Genomic DNA, 20,064 nt, shown 5'->3' with positions numbered 1-20,064 from the left:
AAGGCATGAGTTGTCACCATGTTGATAGTAAAATGCCCGTTGCCAGTCATGTGGGGGTAACATATTGAATTATGCTTCTTAAGACGGCAGCACACAGCACTCAGCATCTTACCGTTAGGACTTTTGCTTTTTTTTTTTGTGCAATTTAAAGACTTTTACATTTGGTATAATTTTTCTTTTACTAGTATTTTGATGTAGTCTCTGTCCATTTCTGTGCCTTACCTTTTCTGGTTATCTCATCTTGAGTTCCTTGTTTTCAATCTGATCTGCCTTCTGGCAATTAGTGTCCATATTAAATTTTTTACAGCTGTAGTTACCATGTGCCTCTTAAATGGAATCAACTATATGTCTGTATAAACCATGTATGGGGTTTCTACACTCTGCCTATTTCTTTAAGGGCTTTCTTCGTGAATTTCCCAAAGGTACGCTTGTTACATTAATTGGTGACTTTAAATCGGCACAGTGTGATTAAGTGTGCCTGAGAGGACAGGCATCCCAACAAATCATTTTCCTGACTTGAACCAAATGCTGCCGGGGTAGGCTCTGGCTCTTCCATACCATGTAATTAGTGGACTAACCTGGTTAGAAAGTGAATCGGTGAAATAGTATGATCAACAGTGCATACTAGGAAATATTTTCAGGTGATTCTTTCCAAAAATGTCACAAATCAACCTTTCACTAAATTATATAAAATATATAAATATGAGTCGCCTATCACCTAAGCTGATGAACTTTCAGAAACCTCTGGGTTGTAACTTTGGGTCTGTCAGATCTCTTTCTTATGAGACTTTCTTCCAGTTTCCAATTGCCAGTTCCCTTTGGATTTTGTAAGACATCATAATGAATGGCACGTTGATTTAAATTTATTTTTATTTTTTTTGCAATTTCTCTAAATGAAAGGCTTACACTTCTAACTGTAATAATGATCTGTCTCATTTCATTTGTTAATTGGCATTTTATTGCCATTAGTACTGGAATATTGTCTAAATAAGTAGTACTTCAGAGTGTGTAATAACACAGTCTATTCCAACTCTGGTTTAAGACAGAGGGTTTTTAAGTAATCAGTATAAGGTGGGAGAATTTGCAAATTGTTGGCTTCAACTTGCAAGGCTTAATTTACTCCAATTGCTGCAGAACATTTGTAGGTTTTAACTAACATGTTGTTCACTGAAGAAGGTCCATTTTGTAATATTCTGATTTTGTCTTTTTTCTTTTTTTGCTAAACTAAACTTTACATTTAAACCTCTGATAGTTTAATACTTAACTTTTTTACCACTTTAGGCCATTCGTTGCATTTCAACTGATAAAATTTGATGAAAAACTCAAAAGATTGACATGTTCTAAAACCTCTGACTGGTAGTATGGGGTATTGAGGGAGAGGAAGTAGGGCAATCTCATAGCAGCCCCAAACCCAGAATACTGGCAAGGAAATCAACATACTGGGGCCCATACTTCAGTATATATGTATACAGTACATCCCCCAAAATTTGCGGGGGTTGCGTTCCTAGAGCACCCGTGAATTGTGAAAAACCGCAAATTTTGGATGTGGTTAAAAAATGCCTATTTTCATAGTTTAAACCCTAAATATGCCCCCAAAACACTTTAATTTCAAACTCAGCTTAATACATTACCTAAAAATAATGTTGTTTGCCTGCCTATGGTAAAGTCATTCCTAATGGAGGATCACAGGAATTATGGGAAAGAGGGGTCCTTTCATCGGAGCAACGTTTCAGCCGTGGCATGGCCAAATGGGGAGGCAGCTAGATGGATGAGGTCTCCAGGACTCTTAAAATATCCAAACCTAATTATGTCATACCATCTACTGTTAAACCGTACTTCTAAAATTTTTATTATTATGCTGTCTTAAGGAATTGTTCTGTTCTGTATATTGTATTGTATTGACCCCCTACTTTTGACACCCACTGCACACCCAACCTACCTGGAAAGGGGTCTCTCTTTGAACTGCCTTTCCGAGGTTTCTTCCATTTTCCTACAAGGTTTTATTGGGAGTTTTTCCTTGTCTTCTCAGAGAGTCAAGGCTGGGGGGCTGTCAAAAGGCAGGGCCTGTTAAAGCCCATTTTGGCACTTCCTGTGAGATTTTGGGCTATACAAAAAATAAATAAATAAAATAATAAATAAATAAAAATAAAAATAAAGAATGTAAAGGTAAACCTGTATACTATACCGTGTACCACTATGTCCCCCACAGTGCTAGAATGTAAAATACTGATGTTACCACTATATATACTATAATTCATGCAAGCGCGTTTTCATTGCCAGAAGCCTTAGACGGTGCAGCTCACTTCGGCGGCATCTTGGGGCTTTAACCCTCAAACTGCCACAAACTTGGGGGTTAATTCCTCTCTGGACACCAAATACTTTTTTGCTGCTCTTAAAGTAAACGTCACAATTAACAAAGAAAAAGTGAAATTTTAATGGAACACATTTTTTTTCATGCAAAGACCATCACAATTACTGCAACACTAATCATTTTACACACTGCTAATGGACTGTATAAACTATTAAAAAAACTACTGGAACAATATGTACAAAGTGCAACTGACGGCATGGCCGAAACTCAGTAAATCACTGAGCCAACTGCGCTTGAACTGGCTGCACGCAATCACACAGAGGTAAGTACTGATGCTTAGTCTTAGTGCAGCAGCTCAATCCCAGAGACAGTCAGGCTGCAGGGTGTCACGCTTGGGTCACAGAATTGCACAGAAACACAGGAGACTGTAGAAACAGGAACTTCATTCAAACACTTCAAACAAACATGTCTCTTTCAGAAGTAAAAGGAGCTCAGTATGCAGTTAGTTATCAAATAAAAATAAAGAATAGACAAACTCCATAGGGGAGCACAGCCCCCAACAGGAGGAAAGAGAAACAAAGCAATCAGCCAAAAAGGACAGGTACTGTTGCATCACGCGAGAAACCGCAATCGAGTAGACGGTGATTTATTTATTTTTATGGTGGATATTCCAGGGGCGCACCCAGTCTTGACCCGACCCGCGCACACTCACAAACAGAGACAAAAACAAAGCAAACCGTTAATCAAACAGCAAATAAAGAATGTAATGAAATAAAACGATGCCACCCCTGTTCCCCTTACTGCGATTACACATTAAATACAACAAAGCACAAACAAAACACACACACTAAATCATGAAAAGTTCATGAAAAATGGCAACGGATGAAATTTAATGATGAAAATAGATAGTTCAGAGATCCACACGTTGAATAGGAATGTACAGATAGTCCTACCGGTAGTTCCTGAAATGGTGAAGACGGGTGGACGGGTTCAGGAGCACTTATTTCTTTGCCAGATGGCCATGAACCACTTACAGTCTTCATGTACACAGGCAGACGGCAGACAATCCAGATGCACAAAATGATCCAGGACAAAATGAATAAGTACAGGTAAACCAACAGAAGGCAGACAAACAGGAACTTGAAACACAAATTACAAAAACTTTTTTTGCTTTTGGTCACCGGCCCCCTTCTTAAAAGCCATGCTGACATCCTTTGACTTCAACAGCCCCAGCACCCTCAGCAGAAGACCAATCAGAGCCACTGCAGGGACTGCTGGGAGTTGCAGTTTCAAATTCTATTGGCTACTTTCACCATCCCAAGTCACGGTTTTCTCTACTGTTGCTTCCTGTTCTCTCTACAGTACAGTATTGCCACGAAAAAAGCCATAAAAATTGCGGAGGATATTTGCGGTTTCCGCTAACAATTATTAGTTAGGTTTTAAGGAAAAATCCGCAAATGACTGAGGCCGCGTCTACTGTATATCCAAGTCCCACTATGCAAACATTCACACTGAGATGTACAGAATTTTTTAGTTTGCAATTTTGAAAAATGTGCAAAGCACATGTTAATGTAGACGTGCCATTTGTGGCATCACACATGCAGCCTTTAGCTGTGCATCAGTGAGGACCATGTTAGCAAGGCCTCTTCTTTGTTTGTGTTTTCTTATAAGGCAGTAGTTACAGTAACGGTTCAGCATGGTGCATATGTTTATATTATTCTGGGAAAGGCAATTGTCGCAAAGGAGACCACCAGGCAGCACCCCACTGCCAACTATAAGTGAAATGCTGCATTACCTTCTTCAACAAGTTCAGTGGGTTGATTACTTGTATGACTTGTTGATTAAATATGTGGTGTATGGTGTTTATGATTTTATTATTTTGAAGTACTGTACTGTTAGGTAATTTTCAAAATACAAATGGAAACTGTGCCAAGCCTTTATCATCTTTCATAAAGCACTTGACCTGATTTTTGTATTATTTAACATGGTTTCTATACATATAATTTCCAGAATATCTTTCATGATAAGTTTTTTTGTAAAGCAGCACTGTAATTATGTTGTTTAGAGTTTTTTTTATCATTTTAGGATGGGTCTGTTCTGAGCTGAGTGTTTGTTAGATTTTTCCCATGAAATAAAAATATTTGACTTACTGTAGGAACACTCATAGTATGAGCTGTTTTCAAGGATTAATTGTTTTGGATAAAGGGGCCTGGGTGTAATGTAAAGATTTACATATACAGTAGTAACATTAAATACAGCATGTCACATCAGTTTGTTCATAATTTTCAAAATAACTGTTACATTTCTTTTACATAAATGCACTTGTTGTATTGATCTAAATTCAAATATATTTTTTTACACATAATGAATGTATTTCATTGCCTTTCATCTAAAACAGATCTCTTTGTTTCTTTTCATTTGCAGGATTCAGTCTGTAAGTTATGAGGTTCTTAATTTTATTCTGGGGTTTACAGATTGGAAAAGACTTCCAACAGCTGTAAAAAATAGCTTGAGCTATCGAGCAGAAAGTTCTACATGGGTTCAAGATAAATATTATGGTATGTTAATTTTTCATTGTTTTTTGCCTGTGGTTTTATACAATAACTGAAAGCTGAAAATCACAATTTAATAAAGTAATAGTACAGAACAATCGGCTGAGAAATGGTGAATTGTTACATGTAAAAATGAAGCCATCATAGATAGATAGATGCTTTATTAATCCCCAAGGGCAAATTCACATACTACAGCAGCAGCGTACTGATAAAAACAATATTAATTAAATAGTTTTAAAAATGCAGTGCAAGTTAAAAAAGGCAGGTATAACAGATAATATTATTGTACAATGTTAACGTTTACCCCCCCAGGTGGAATTGAAGAGTCGCATAGTGTGGGGGAGGAACGATCTCCTCAGTCTGTCAGTGGAGTAGGACAGTGACAGCAGTCTGTCGCTGAAGCTACACCTCTGTCTGGAGATGATACTGTTCAGTGGATGCAATGGATTCTCCATGATTGACAGGAGCCTGCTCAGCGCGTGTCGCTCTACCACGGATGTCAAACTGTCCAGCTTTGTGCCTACAATAGAGCCTGCCTTCCTCACCAGTTTGTCCAGGCGTGAGGCATCCCTCTTCTTTATGCTGCCTCCCCAGCACACCACCGCATAGAAGAGGGTGCTCACCACAACTGTCTTGTAGAACATCTGCAGCATCTTATTGCAGATGTTGAAGGACACCAGCCTTCTAAGGATGTATAGTCGGCTCTGTCCTCTCTTTCACAGAGCATCAGTATTGGCAGTCCAGTCCAATTTATCATCCAGCTGCACTCCCAGGTATTTATAGGTCTGCACTCTCTGCACACAGTCACCTCTTGTTTTTTGTTTTTTTTTGAAGTTTTATTAATTGTATTGCAATTCAAACAAATCAATCAATTTTTTACAAAAAGTAAAATTGAGTTAAGAACAAATCGATCCCCACCCCTAAGAGAGAGAGCAAGGCAAACGGCGTGAAATTTAAGGCTTGTAAACATACCTAAATTAATAAATTTGATAAGCCAATAGAGATGGATACAGAAGACCGAGAAATACGGAAATAATTGTTTCCTCTATGCTTTAAGAGCTTATTTTAAAATATTACTGATTAGATCCTACCATGTTTTGAAAAAACCCTCTACGGATCCTCTAACTGAGCATTTGATTTTTTCCAATTTCAAATAGTATAACACATCGGTTTCCCGCTGACTTAAAAGAGAAGAGTTTGTGTTCTTCCAGTTTAGCAGAATAAGTCTGCGTGCCAAAAGTATAGTGAATGCAATCACAATTTGTTAGTCTTTTGCCACTTTAAGCCCATCTGGAAGAACCTCAGACAAAGCTGTTAATTGGTTAGGAGGGATTGTGAGACCAAGGCTGTCTGAAAGTTAATTAAAAATTTTGGTCCAGAATAATGTTAATTTGGTGCAGGCCCAGAACATGTGACACAGTGAGGCTGGGACTTGGTTGCAGCGTTCGCAGGTTGGATCATGCCCTGGAAACATTTTGGAGACTTTTAGACGAGACAGATGTGCTCGATATATATAATTGTATGCTTTGCGCATATCGAGTGAATTCTCTGCATTGCTACTTTCCACTCCTTTTCTGATATATTAATTGAGAGATATTTTTCCCAGTGTGCTCTTGGATCTTTGAAAGGAAGGACTGTAAAATGATTTTATATATTGCAGAGATGGTGTCTGAGTCCTTGAGATTGAGCAATATTTTTCCAGCATGGATGAGGGTGCAAGATGAGGAAAATCTGGAAGGTTCTGTTTAACAAAGTTCCTGATTTGAAGATAGTGAAAGAAATGTGTAGCTGGAATGTTAAATTTGGAATGTAATTGTTCATAGGATGCAAAGACGTTGTCTATATAAAGATCTCTAAGCAAGTTAATTCCAAATTTTTCCAGATATTAAAAACTGCATATGTTTGTGAAGGTTGAAAGAGGTGGTTCTCTTGCAGAGGTGCCACAGATAGAAGCTTCTCCGTCTTAAAATGCTTTCTACATTGGTTCCATATTCTAAGTGAGTGAAGCACAATTGGGTTATTAGTATATTGCCAATAACTTGTGTTTATTGAAGCACAGAGCAGGGAATATAAAGAAGTACTGCAGGATTTTACTTCTATTGCGGTCCAAGCCTGTGTATGTTCTTCTATTTGTGTCCAGGTTTTTATCGCCTGTATATTTGCTGCCCAGTAATAAAACTGGAAGTTAGGTAGAGCCATGCCGCTTTCTGCCTTTTGTCTTTGTAGGGTCGCTCTTTGATGCGTGGATGTTTTGAGTTCCAAATAAATGAGGTTATTGTTGAATCTAATTGCTTAAAGAATGATTTATTAATGTATATTGGAATGTTTTGAAATAAAAAAAAGCTTAGGAAGAATATTCATCTTAACAGTGTTAATTCTTCCAGCTAGTGTGAGATGAAGGGTTGACCATCTATGCAAGTCTTGTTTAATTTTTTCCATGCAGATGGCGAAATTTTGTTGATAAAGAGCTTTATGTTTACTTGTGATGTTTACCCTAGGTATTTAAACTGTTCTGCAATGATAAAAGGTAGGGTGTCTAATCTAATATTATATGCTTGAGAATTCATTGGAAAGAGTACACTTTTATCAAGATTAATTCTGAGACCAAAGATCTTTTGAAATTCTGTGAGTGCTGTTAAGACAGTACCATATCATCCGCATATAATGAAATTTTCTGTTCCAGTCCTTCTCTGATAATCCCCTTTATCTGATCAGTATTTCGACAATGTATTGCCAGTGGTTCAATGGCAATTGCAAACAGTAGCGTGACAAGGGGCATCCTTGTCTAGTACCACGTTCTAGTTTAAAGTAGTCTGAGCAAATGTTGTTGATGCAAACTGAAGCTTCTGGGTTAGTATACAGTAATTTAATCCATGCACAAATGTTGGGCCAAACCCAAACTTCTCCAATGTAGTAAAAAGGTATTTCCATTCAATCATGTCAAATGCTTTTTGCATCCAATGATAATAATATTTCTGGGGTGTTTGATTTAGTTGGTGAGTATATTACATTAAACAGGTGAAGATTTGAAGATAAGTGTCGGCCCCTAATAAATCCAGTTTGGTCTTGTGATATTACCGAGGGGAGCACTTTCTCCATCCTTCTAGCTATGATTTTAGAGAGTATTTTAACGTCATTATTCAGAAGTGAAATTGGTCTGTATGATGCACATTGTAATAAGTCCTTATTTTGTTTTGGAAAACAGTGATTAGTGCTTGGAAAAGTTTGAGGAAGATTTTGGTTGTCTCTGTCTTCTGTAAATGTTGCTAATAGGAGGGGTGCTAGCTGAGAGGAGAATTTCTTGTTAAATTCTGCAGGGTAGCCATCAGGGTCTGCTGCTTTCCCGCCTTGAAGTGACTTTATAGCATCTAGTAATTCTGATAACGCCAGAGGTTTATCAAGTTCCTCCACAAAAGTGTCTATTTGTGGTATCTGTAATGTATCCAGAAATGCATTAGATTGTGTATTGTCTTCTTTAAACTCAGTAGTATATAGGGATTTATAGTAGTCTCTGAAAGTGTGCATTATATTTTTGTGGTTGATGATTTTATCTCCGTTCGGTGGTGATTACTGAGATTGCGTTGCGCACTTCTTGCTTGTGAATTTGTTGAGCTAAAAGCTTATTAGCTTTCTCTCCATGTTCATAGTAATGATGTCTGGATTTATAAATTAGTTGTTCAGTTTCTTTAGTTGTCAAGAGGTTTAATTCTGAATGTAGAGCCTGCCTTTTCTATGTAGAGTCTCGCTTGGTAGTCTGGCATGTTCTTCATCTATTCTAGTAATTTCGCTTTTTATCTCTGCTACTTTCTTGGTTTTTAATTTATTTCTGTGGGAAAGATATGAGATAATCTGTCCTCTTAAGAAGGCCTTAAGAGTTTCCCAGAGTATTCCTGCAGAAATCTCTGAGGATGTATTTGTCTCTAGAAAGAATTTGATTTGTTTGGATATAAATTCTGTACAATTCTCGTCTGCTAATAGAAGCGGTTGAGACGCCATCTGCGGGTGAGTGTGTGGGCTTAGTAATTTTAGCTCCAAGATCAGAGGTGCATGGTCAGAAATAACAATAGCATCGTATTTGCAAGATTTAATCATAGGCAAGAAGTTATTATCTATAAAGAAATAATCAATCCTTGAGTAGCAATGATGTACTGGTGAGTAGAAAGAATATGTTCTTGAATTTGGGTTTAAAACCTCCAGGGTCTGATAAGTTGTGATCAGTTATAAACTTTGTAATTATCTTTGCAGTGTTAGATGCCGTTCCCCCTGTGGAAGAAGTCCTATCTAAAGTGGATTTAAAACACAATTAAAGTCCCCAGCCATTATAATTTTATGAGTGTTCAGATTGGGAATGGATGCAAATAAATTTTGTATAAATTCCTTATCATCAACATTAGGTGCATAAACATTTATCAAAATCATTTTACAGTTAGATAAGTCTCCCATGACCATTACATATCTCCCTTCAGGATCCAATACTACATCTGATGCTACAAATGGTACTGTTCTATGTATGAGAATTCCCACACCTCTAGTTTTCTTTGTAAAACTAGAATGGAACATTTGGCCAGTCCAGTCTTTTTGCAGCCGGAACTGATCCTTGCTTAGTAAGTGGGTCTCCTGTAAAAATACTATTTTAGCATTTAGACCTGTTAGGTGAGAGAGTACTTTCTTTCTCTTTAATTGTGATTCAGGCCTTTAACATTCCAGCTCACGAAGTTAACTGTCCCATCATGGAGACATTGATTCTGAGTTTTTGATGTCATTTTATAGTCTTAACTGGAAGTGATACAGCTTCGGCCTTAATTTCCTATTTCCTCAAGAGTTATTGCCATGCAGCTTATTATTACGTTGTAGTTATAATTATAAAGATTAAAGGATAGATTAGGTATAGATCAAGCCTGCTCTCTTTCTCTCCCCCTAACCCCCACCTCCTTTTGCCTCTCCACGTGAGGCTAAAACCCACTTCACACAGTCCCGGTCCTCTGACATACCCAGAGACAGAGCATGTCCAAAGCAAAACAAGCCCCACGCAGCGGCGTTTTAGGATTAAAAAATAGAGATATCTATTACCAATATAGTCTAAAAACTGTGCACTTAGAATATATATAATCTTCAGCAATCTTAGTGTATTAAGATAATACACCCGGATAATAAACCTGGGGAATGGTGTTAGAAAGTGGTCCAGAATAAGCATAATAAGTCTTAATGCAATAATAGCAATAACAATAAACCAAGGGTATGATGTTGAACAGTCTCGTTTAGGGTAGAGAAAATAATTAGATAATTAAAAAAAAAAAAGAAAAAATAATTAAGCACAATAAAACATAAACAGCGCCCGAGTAATAATGAGTGGAAAATGAGAATATATAATGATAAAAACCAGTGTTTTAAACCATTAGATCAGACAGTAGGTTATTAATCCTTGCCTTATCATTAACGGCCATGACTCACTATTATGTATCAGAATAGTCCCGGGATCAGCTTTCTTAATTCCTTTTCTGCTTCTTCCTTGCTAGCGAAGACATAGAATTGACCCTGCAATTCCACTTTCAGTTTGGCCGGATACAAGAGGCTGTATTTGACGTTGGCTTGCCGTAACCGCTGTTTAATGTTGTAGAAGGCTGCGCGTTTAGTAGCTGTTGCTGGAGAGAAGTCAGGGAAGATACGAATGTGGTTATTTTCATATATAATCTCTTGCTTGTGTCTGAGGAGTGACATCACCTCTAGCTTAAATGATAATCTTTCAAAGCGAATAATAAAAGAGCTAGGTCTAACGGTATTTGGTCCGTGTACACGATAAGCTTCTGCTATCTCAGAATCTGCTTTAAAGTCCTCCCCAATTATTTTAGAAAGAAGTTCAGCTGCGAATTTCACAGGGTTTGGACTTTCTCGATTCTCGGGCAGACCTTAAATTCTGACATTATTCCTTCTGCTTCCATCTTCCAAAGCAACCAGTCTGTTTCCGAGTTTTTTGCATTCGGAGCTGACATTTACTGCTTTTTCTTCGGCACTGGCAGTTAAATTTTCAGCTGTTTCAATCCAAGTCGTGAATGTCTCCTTGAAATCCCCCAGATGATCAGCAAGCGTGCTCAGTTTAACTGAGTTTTCCTGAATGTGCTCTTCAGTTTTACCCAGCATATCTTTAAAGACTTTATTATCCTGCTGCCGCATCTGTCGCAGCCTTTCATTTGCCTGTTACAGCTCCTGTCGCAGTTCTTCATTTGCCTTTACCCTTGCCTTCTCATTTGCCTTCTCGTTTTTCTTTATCTCTTACATGAGCTCAGCGAACATCACCTTCAGTTCAGACATTTCAATTATGCTTTCTTGCACCGTAGGTGAAGCGGCAGGCTCTGTTGTAGCCGGTGTCCCCGCTGTTTCCCGCTCGTGTGGAGTAATTGAAACTGCGGACTGCAAGGCCTTTTCCAGTTTCAGGTGATCTTCTTCAATCGGTGAGCTATCAAGGCCTGCTTCACTCATGATCGTACATTCGCTCCCCTTTTCGCTCTCAGCCGACGATGATGTAGCGGACCGTGGTCCCAAGGAGTCTGTACTTTCACCCATCTGATCCAGGTCTGTCTCTGAAAGACCATATCTTGAACTAGGGCTTGCTGATCTTAGCTTTTGTGCAGCTTTAGTTTTCGGTTCTTTCGGACCGTCTTCTGCTACCACATTCTCCTGGTATACGAACTGCAGAGGGTCGAGAGCATGGCGGACCTTATTCGGTAAGACCTTGATGAAGCTCTCATTATGTTGTCATTACTAAAGAAGCCTCTTTTCTTCCACAGGTTGACTAAACCTTCATCTAATATTGTAGACTTGCATTTGAGAAAACCATTTTATATCATAGTATACACACCAATTGCAATAAATTGATTTCTTTTGCAGATTTAAATTAAAAATAAATTGTAGGTCTGTATGTGTAATTATTGATAGTTATTGGTTTTTACTTTTTCACATATTAAAGAATTTATCATTATTATTTTATTACTTTTTATTTATACATTTTTAAAAGAATCATGTTTTGCCCAAATGATAGTAAAATAGAATCAAACTAATCACACACATAAGGATAAACTTTTAATTTAAAATTTTAATCTTACTTAAAATGGTTAAGTAAAATATATAGTTTCAAAAACTGCCTTTTGTTTAGCTGCTTATTATTATTGTGCAAAAGAAAATAAGTGAAAATAAGTTCAACACATTGTATACAACTACAGTGCATCCGGAAAGAATTCACAGAACATCAGTTTTTCCACATTTTGTTATATTACAGCCTTATTCCAACATAGATTAATTTCATTTTTTTTTCTCAGAATTCTATACACAACACCCCATAATGACAACGTGAAAAAAGTTTACTTGAAGTTTTTGCAAATTTATTAAAAATAAAAAAAAACACTGAGAAATCACATGTACATAAGTATTCACAGCCTTTCCTCAATACTTTATCGATGCACCTTTGGCAGCAATAACAGCCTCAAGTCTTTTTGAATGTGATGCCACAAGCTTGGCACACCTATCCTTGGCCAGTTTCGCCCATTCCTCTTTGCAGCACCTCTCAAGCTCCATCAAGTTGGATGGGAAGCGTCGGTGCACAGCCATTTTAAGATCTCTCCAGAGGTGTTCAATCGGATTCAAGTCTGGGCTCTGGCTGAGCCACTCAAGGACATTCACAGAGTTGTCCTGAAGCCACTCCTTTGATATCTTGGCTGTGTGCTTAGGGTCATTGTCCTGCTGAAAGATGAACCGTCGCCCCAGTCTGAGGTCAATAGCGCTCTGGAGCAGATTTTCATCCAGGATGTCTCTGTACATTGCTGCAATCATCTTTCCCTTTATCCTGACTAGTCTCCCAGTTCCTGTCGCTGAAAAACATCTCCACAACATGATGCTGCCACCACCATGCTTCACTGTAGGGATGGTATTGGCCTGGTGATGAGCGGTGCCTGGTTTCCTCCAAACATGACGCCTAGCATTCACACCAAAGAGTTCAATCTTTGTTTCATCAGACCAGAGAAGTTTGTTTCTCATGGTCTGAGAGTCCTTCAGGTGCGTTTTGGCAAACTCCAGTCGGGCTGCCATGTGCCTTTTACTAAGGAGTGGCTTCTGTCTGGCCACTCTACCATACAGGCCTGATTGGTGGATTGCTGGAGAGATGGTTGTCCTTCTGGAAGGTTCTCCTCTCTCCACAGAGGACCTCTGGAGCTCTGACATTGTGACCATCAGGTTCTTGGTCACCTCCCTGACCAAGGCCCTTCTCCCCCGATCGCTCAGTTTAGATGGCCGGCCAGCTCTAGGAAGAGTCCTGGTGGTTTTGAACTTCTTCCACTTACGGATGATGGAGGCCACTGTGCTCATTGGGACCTTCAAAGCAACAGAAATTGTTCTGTAACCTTCCCCAGATTTGTGCCTCGAGACAATCCTGCCTCGGAGGTCCACAGACAATTACTTTGTCTTCATGCTTGGTTTGTGTTCTGACATGAACTATCAACTGTGGGACCTTATATAGACAGGTGTGTGCCTTTCCAAATCATGTCCAATCAACTGAATTTACCACAGGTGGACTCCAATTAAGCTGCAGAAACATCTCAAGGATGATCAGGGGAATCAGGATGCACCTGAGCTCAATTTTGAGCTTCATGGCAAAGGCTGTGAATACTTATGTACATATGCTTTCTCAATTTTTTTATTTTTAATAAATTTGCAAAAACCTCAAGTAAATTTTTTTCACATTTCATTATGGGGTGTTGTGTGTAGAATTCTGAGGAAAAAAATGAATTTAATCCATTTTGGAATAAAGATGTAACATAACAAAATATGGAAAAGTGATGCACTGTGAATACTTTCCGGATGCACTGTATACAAAGCGTGCTAGTAGTGTGGACTGAAATGAGAACAAACAGAAAATAACGTGACCAGCAAGATGAAGTGAACTCTTGTGTTTGTTTAGTATTTTTTCAAATAATAGAAATATATAACTTTCTCCTATAAAATATTTAAGATAAAAATTGTCAGATTTATAAAAAAGCAGAAACAAAGTGCTTTATGACACAAATCAATGTCATTAATTGCCAAGACTGGAAATGGGAGAACTTTGTGCCTGTTCTGCGATGGTGGGGGGATGTAATAGTAGGCTGCTTGTCTTGATCGGCACTGTGAATTAAGGCGCTATATAACATCTGACCCGGCACAGACTGACACATAAGCACGTGTAAAATCTAACAAGATTTTTATTTTTCTTCAGCTGATGGACCTGTCTTCCCCATAATCCCTCCAGCCACAACACAGTCCCAAAAACACTTAATATACAGACCAAACACTCTTCCTTTGGCAATATACAGACCAAACACTCTTCCTTTGGCACCACCACTCCTCCCAGGCAACTTCGTCCTCTTCCTCCCAATTCTGGCCCTGAGTGGTGGTTGCCGGCCCTTTTTATAGCCCACCAGAAGTTCTCCAGGTGCTTGATCACCTGCTTCTGATTTCACCTCCGGCAGGACTATAGAGTTGTCCAGCTGGGCTGTGGAATCCATACAGCACCCCCTGGCGGCCACCCCAACTCCCAACCGGTCTGTTGAGGACTCCATCTCCCATGGAGCCCTGCAGGAGGTTGAGGCATCACCGCCGGCCTGGGAAGTTGCCACCAAGCGCCCTGGGGGTAATATTGAGTTGCCCATGGTTGCTCCCCTGGAACATATGTAGCAGGGGCATCCCGGCCAGGCATGGAACCCGGCCGCCTGCCACAGGCACATTTACAAGACAAAAGATGCTGACGGAGAGGTGAGAAGGGATTTAAGATGGGCCGTATTTACGAGTTTTTTTGTAGGCTTTGGTAATTCTAGTGTTAAACCTCTATCCTTCACTACATTGCTTTTGAAGAATAGATGTTGTAATAGTTGGCACCAGTTCTTATTCCCTTGACACTTATTCCCTACATGTGCCCTGATAAGTTAATTATACAGTTTAAGTATAAACTTTCTTGAATAATACTCCATGCAATTTGCTTTTTTAATCAGAATCCTATTACTCTTTTTAATTGTTTGCTTACAATATCTGATTGAGGACAGTGATAATCTTACCAGAAATTTAGAAATCTTAATAAGGTGTACTCCAGTAACAATCCCCACACCTATTATGTAATCCACTGTTACATGTACATACAGTTAGGTCCATAAGTATCTAGACAGTGACATAATTTTCATAATTTTGAAATTTGAAGAATTTGAAATGAAGCAATTGGCTCCAGCAGACCCCCCGTGACCCTGTAGTTTGGATATAGCGGGTTGGATAATGGATGGATGGATGTAAATAATTACATGATTGAAGTTTAGGCTTTAAATATTAATTCAAAGGGTTTAACAGAAATTTCGCATGAGCCATTAAGGAATGACCGCCATTTATATATGTGGTGTCCCCATGGTCTCTCACATCTCCAGGTTTGAGCAGGTCCCACGTTGTTTCATTAACTATTAAGCAGGTAGATGGTCTGAAGTTGATTCCAAGTGTGGAAGTATGTACCAGAATGGTGGATAGAGAAGAGTTTGAAGAAAAGAAGAGAAAAGCTCATAATCTGTAGCATAACACATCATCTGTGAAACATGGTAGGGCAGTGTTATGGCATGGAATTGGGTCATTGGTGTTTATTGATGACATGACTGCTGACAAACGTTGCAGGATGATTTCTGAAGTGCACATGGTTCTACTGTCTGCTCTGATTCAGACAAATGCTGCAAAACTCATTGAATGACACTTCATAGTCCAGATGAACAATGTGCCAAAATATACTGTGACAGCAAACCAAGCGCTTTTTAAGGCAAAGAAGTAGAAAATTCTTCAATGACTAAGCCAATCAACTGACCTCAACCCAAATGGACATGCATTTCACTTGCTGAAAACAAAACTGAAAGCAGAAAGTTCAGCAAACAAGCAGCAGATGAAGTCAGCTGCAGTAAGGCCTAGCAAAGTATCAGTAGGATGGAAACCAGCACTTTGAGAAGGTTATGGGTAAGGATTTTCAACCAAATATTGAAAATGTTCATTATATTCATGATTATCTTAGTTTGTCCAAATACATTTGAGCCCTTCAAAATGAGGGTTATGATGGGTATTGGTGGGCAGTGAGTGTAATTGGATTGAAACTCTAGAGCTAAAATGAGAAGCTTGTGGGTATTTCTGTAGGTGTTTTAATAACTCTGGGGTAAAATATTTGCTGTTCCCATTTACTGTAGCTTCGTTAACAGCTTTACATGGCTATTTAGTTAGATTACTATCTCTAGCCATAACATGATATTTTCTGTGTTTAAACATTGATACACTTAATGCTTCCTTGATTGCTGCCTCCAGAACTTTAATGCCTACCCTTTTACTGACATTCTAATAAAATGTTTTTTGAAAGTCAAGCTAAACATTAATAGGCAAAAATCTAAAGCTAATTTAAATGCTATATGTTAACATACTAAACATGTATGAATGATTTTCTGTAATTCCTTTTATTGTTTGCTTCATTAATTAGCCTGTGGTGCATGTTAACTTCACTGGCCTATAACTACCCAAGGCTGACCTGATAGTATTTTAATATAATTAAACAAAAGAGGAGGATCACATTACCTTTAGTTTCGGATGGATGCCATTTAAAGCAGCTCTCTCAGGTTGTTAGCTTTTCCCTTTTTTCACTGTTTTACTATTCTCAGTATTTACACTTGTGCAATTATGAGCTTGCAAAGGATTCCAACTATGCCATGATGTAGAAGATGTCATACTGAAATGTCTAGTCCAGCAAAGACTTTTTCTTAGATAATGTTCCCATTAGTTTTAAAGTGGATGGACCTTAAGTAGTTTCTGAGGGAACAACTTGCATAATTATGGCAGAACCTCCAAGAAGATTTAGAGCTGCTGTGATGCAATAAAGTGGGGGTCCTACTGAATTGTGAGTAAGGTCATGAAGCATTATCTAAGTTCCTCAGCCACCATTTTACACCCTGTCTGAAAAAATACCAGACCTGGAGAATGGCAATTTTGCAATTCAGGGCCCAAAACAGGCATGAGTCCTTTAATGGGTCTATGCAGGTCCTACAACCTTTAAGTAAGGGAGAAGGAAACCATAAAACCATTTGCTCAACAAAACAAACCTATTAAATATTTTAAGTAAGTACACAATCAAGTAAGCAACAAAATAAAAAATACAGCAAATCAGAAGTGCAATTCAATTTAAACAAAAATAAATCCACAAATCAAAAATCAATCCAGAAAGCAAGGGCTAAAATTAGAAAACAACTGAGCATTCCAAAACAAAAATGGTTCTGGGTTAATTTGTTTCAAACCTTTTTTGTAAAACTTGAGTTATTTGTATGGAATGTTATTTGATTTTAGTAAAATCGATAAAATAAAAAAAAATGGTTCAACACACCAATAACACTTAATTAACAACAAATGAAACAAAAATATAGCCAAAAATCACAAGCAGGAAATGCTACTGCCTCCAGTTAGCAACCCCATTAGATGTGCAGCTGGAAGGCAGAGAGGTTGTGCCCCCTTGGGCTCAAGAAAAAAATGGTAAAGAAAAGACAAGATAAAGTACTAAAACAAGAAACGTAGATTACTAAGTAATAAACAGAAACCAGAAAACTTAAAGAAAACAATTACATAAATAAAATAATATTCACTTTAATTAATTCCATCCATCCATTATCCAGCCTGCTATATCCTAACTACAGGGTCACAGGGGTCTGCTGGAGCCAATCCCAGCCAGCACAGGGCGCAAGGCAGGAAACAAACCCCGGGCAGGGCGCCAGCCCACCTCAGACTTGAATTGATTATTTTACATTATTTCACTTTATTCTTGTTACCGTTATAGACAATGTAGGTACAGTAGCATACTGGGTGTACCAACCATTCCTATATATCTGAGAATGATTTTTTTATTCCAGTTATCTCTTGTGACTGTTTAATGAGTAGCAGTCATTGTAATCATTACAATCTGTCCTTATTAACAATTCCAAGAAAAGTTTCCAGAATACTTGCTGGCATGACTTTTTTGAAATTTAGCATAGCCTGTGAGTCACTATCAATTTTGTTGGACTCAGGAATGTACAAAATGACAGCCGGGGAGATCTTCACATGGTTATCGACAGTTACATATTTTTATAATCTAATAAATTTATTGTATATGCAATGCATAAAGTAGCTATATTTTAAGTTGTTTTATAAAGATATTAGTTTCCATGAAAAGATACCTTTATTTATTTGTTTATTTAACTATCTTTCTTACAGACTCTTTACCTAGCTTGGCTCATCTGTGCAGGCTGAAAATCCGGGTACTACTGAAAAGCGAACGTCTGCGCACAGATAAATATATCCGTCAGCTTCCTCTGCCTTCTTGTCTTCACGATTTCCTTCTTTATTCAGATGCTTTGTAATCAATAGCAATAGTGGACACACTTCAGTTCTAAATGTTTATGTTCTAAATAATGACATATTTTGTAATTGGTATGTGACCAAGATAACATTTAAATATGTTGTCATGAACATTTTCTACTGTTCATTTCGTTTGTTTTTTTTTTTAAATAAATGGCTTTTATAGGAAACCAGGTTCTGTCCATTTTGTTATTGCTTTTAGCTCTGATAGTAACAAATTTGAACTTATTTTATAAATCAGTTTTTCATTAATAACCATTCAGTAATGGAATAAGCATGCATGTTTTATTACCTTTGTGTGTCTGTTGATGATGTTGTGGTGGTGAAAAAATATATTTGGCATGGGTATATACATTTGATCTGAGTAAATTTAGTTTCTCATTGATGGTCTCTTTGTACTCTGCAGGATTTAAATAATAATATTTGGTTACTCACAGCATGGTGATGCAGTGGTAACGATGCTGCCTCACAAGATGTAGACCAGGGTTTAAGTCACTGGTCCTTCTTTCGGGAAGTTTGCATATTCTCTCTGCCCCTGAATGGGCTTCCTATGGGTACTTTGGCTTCCTCCCACAGTTCAAAGGCATGCAGGTTAGGAGGGTTGGCATTGCTAAATTGTTCCCGGGTATGTGTGTTCACAGGAATTGTTGTGCCCAATGCTTGATTGGGATAGGCTCCAGTATCTCAATGACCCTACTCTAGGTTAGCATGGGTGGGTGAATATTCAGTTACTTAGCTGTAAAAGTCCCTTCCTTGTGCCTTAATGAAAAGACAATATAGCTTTATAAAACTAACATGCAGGATTGCACATAGCTTAAATTTTATTTTCAATGTTAATCACTGACAATTAATTATTCTTTGTATATTTTTTTTTTCTCACTGCTCAAAGCACTTCAGTGAGTGGTAACCAACTTCAGCAACAACTAATGTGTAGTATCTACCTGGGTTACATGATGCCTGCCATTTTTACACCAGTATGCTCACCACACATTAGCTATTAGGTGGTGAAGTGGCGAGATAGATAACCAGTTAGAGACAGGAGATGATTAAGGGGCCAGAATAACTAGACCATGGTGGGTAATTTAGCCTGGTCATCAGGATACACCCTACTCTTTACGAAGGATGCCAACAGATTTTTTAAAGCCACACATAGTCAGGACTTCAGTTTCACGTGTCATCTGAAGGATGGTCACCATTTTTACAGCACAGTGTCCCCATCACTGCAATGGGGCATTGGGATCCACTTTCAAACCACAAGATAAGTGCCCCCTGCTGGCTTCACCAACAACTCTTCCAGCAGCAACCCAAGCTTTCTAAGATGGTCTCCTATTCAAGGACTGGCTATGCCCAAACATGCTTAGCTTCGGGTATGATGATCAAGGTGCATGTGGTATGGCTGCTGGCACTAAATAAAATAAAGAAATATTCAACAATGTCCAAACTATTGACGTGTACTATAGATGTTTAAGTGATCTGGAGGATGAAGATTTGCTTTTTTGTAAATTCATCCCAAATAATACAACAGCTGGTGAACTATTTAGAATAATAGACTCCTAACCAACCAAAGCTGGACCTGTCCGGAAGAACTGTTTGTATATGTACACTGACCGGGCACTCATTATGTGTGGGCTACAGGCACTCGTCTAAAGACTGCATCAAATCCTCAATGGACACACTTTACTCTACACAGAAAAGCTCTGGCCTTAACAGCTGACCCTCAAACGAAACAGTGTCTTTTGTCTGTTACCATTGTCAATTCAATCAAAACAAGACACAAAAGTCACGTCTTGT

General features: G+C 38.3%; 1 protein-coding gene across 2 annotated transcripts in view; it reads left to right on the top strand.

Moving 5' to 3' along the window:
• asb3 (ankyrin repeat and SOCS box containing 3) overlaps positions 1-18,425 on the top strand; it is a 152,517-nt gene extending 134,092 nt beyond the window's left edge. For both annotated transcript variants that reach the window (XM_039738153.1, XM_039738154.1), the window contains exons 9-10: positions 4,736-4,869; positions 18,130-18,425. In XM_039738153.1, the coding sequence (XP_039594087.1) occupies positions 4,736-4,869; positions 18,130-18,275 (280 nt within the window). In that variant the 3' untranslated portion in view covers positions 18,276-18,425. The remainder of the gene's footprint in view (positions 1-4,735; positions 4,870-18,129) is intronic.
• The last annotated feature ends 1,639 nt before the right edge of the window (positions 18,426-20,064 follow it).

This window comes from Polypterus senegalus, chromosome 16, assembly GCF_016835505.1.
Source record: "Polypterus senegalus isolate Bchr_013 chromosome 16, ASM1683550v1, whole genome shotgun sequence".
NCBI lineage: Eukaryota > Metazoa > Chordata > Cladistia > Polypteriformes > Polypteridae > Polypterus > Polypterus senegalus.
The sequence above is the reverse complement of the archived record's forward strand: the minus strand, read 5'-3'. Positions and strand labels throughout refer to the sequence as shown.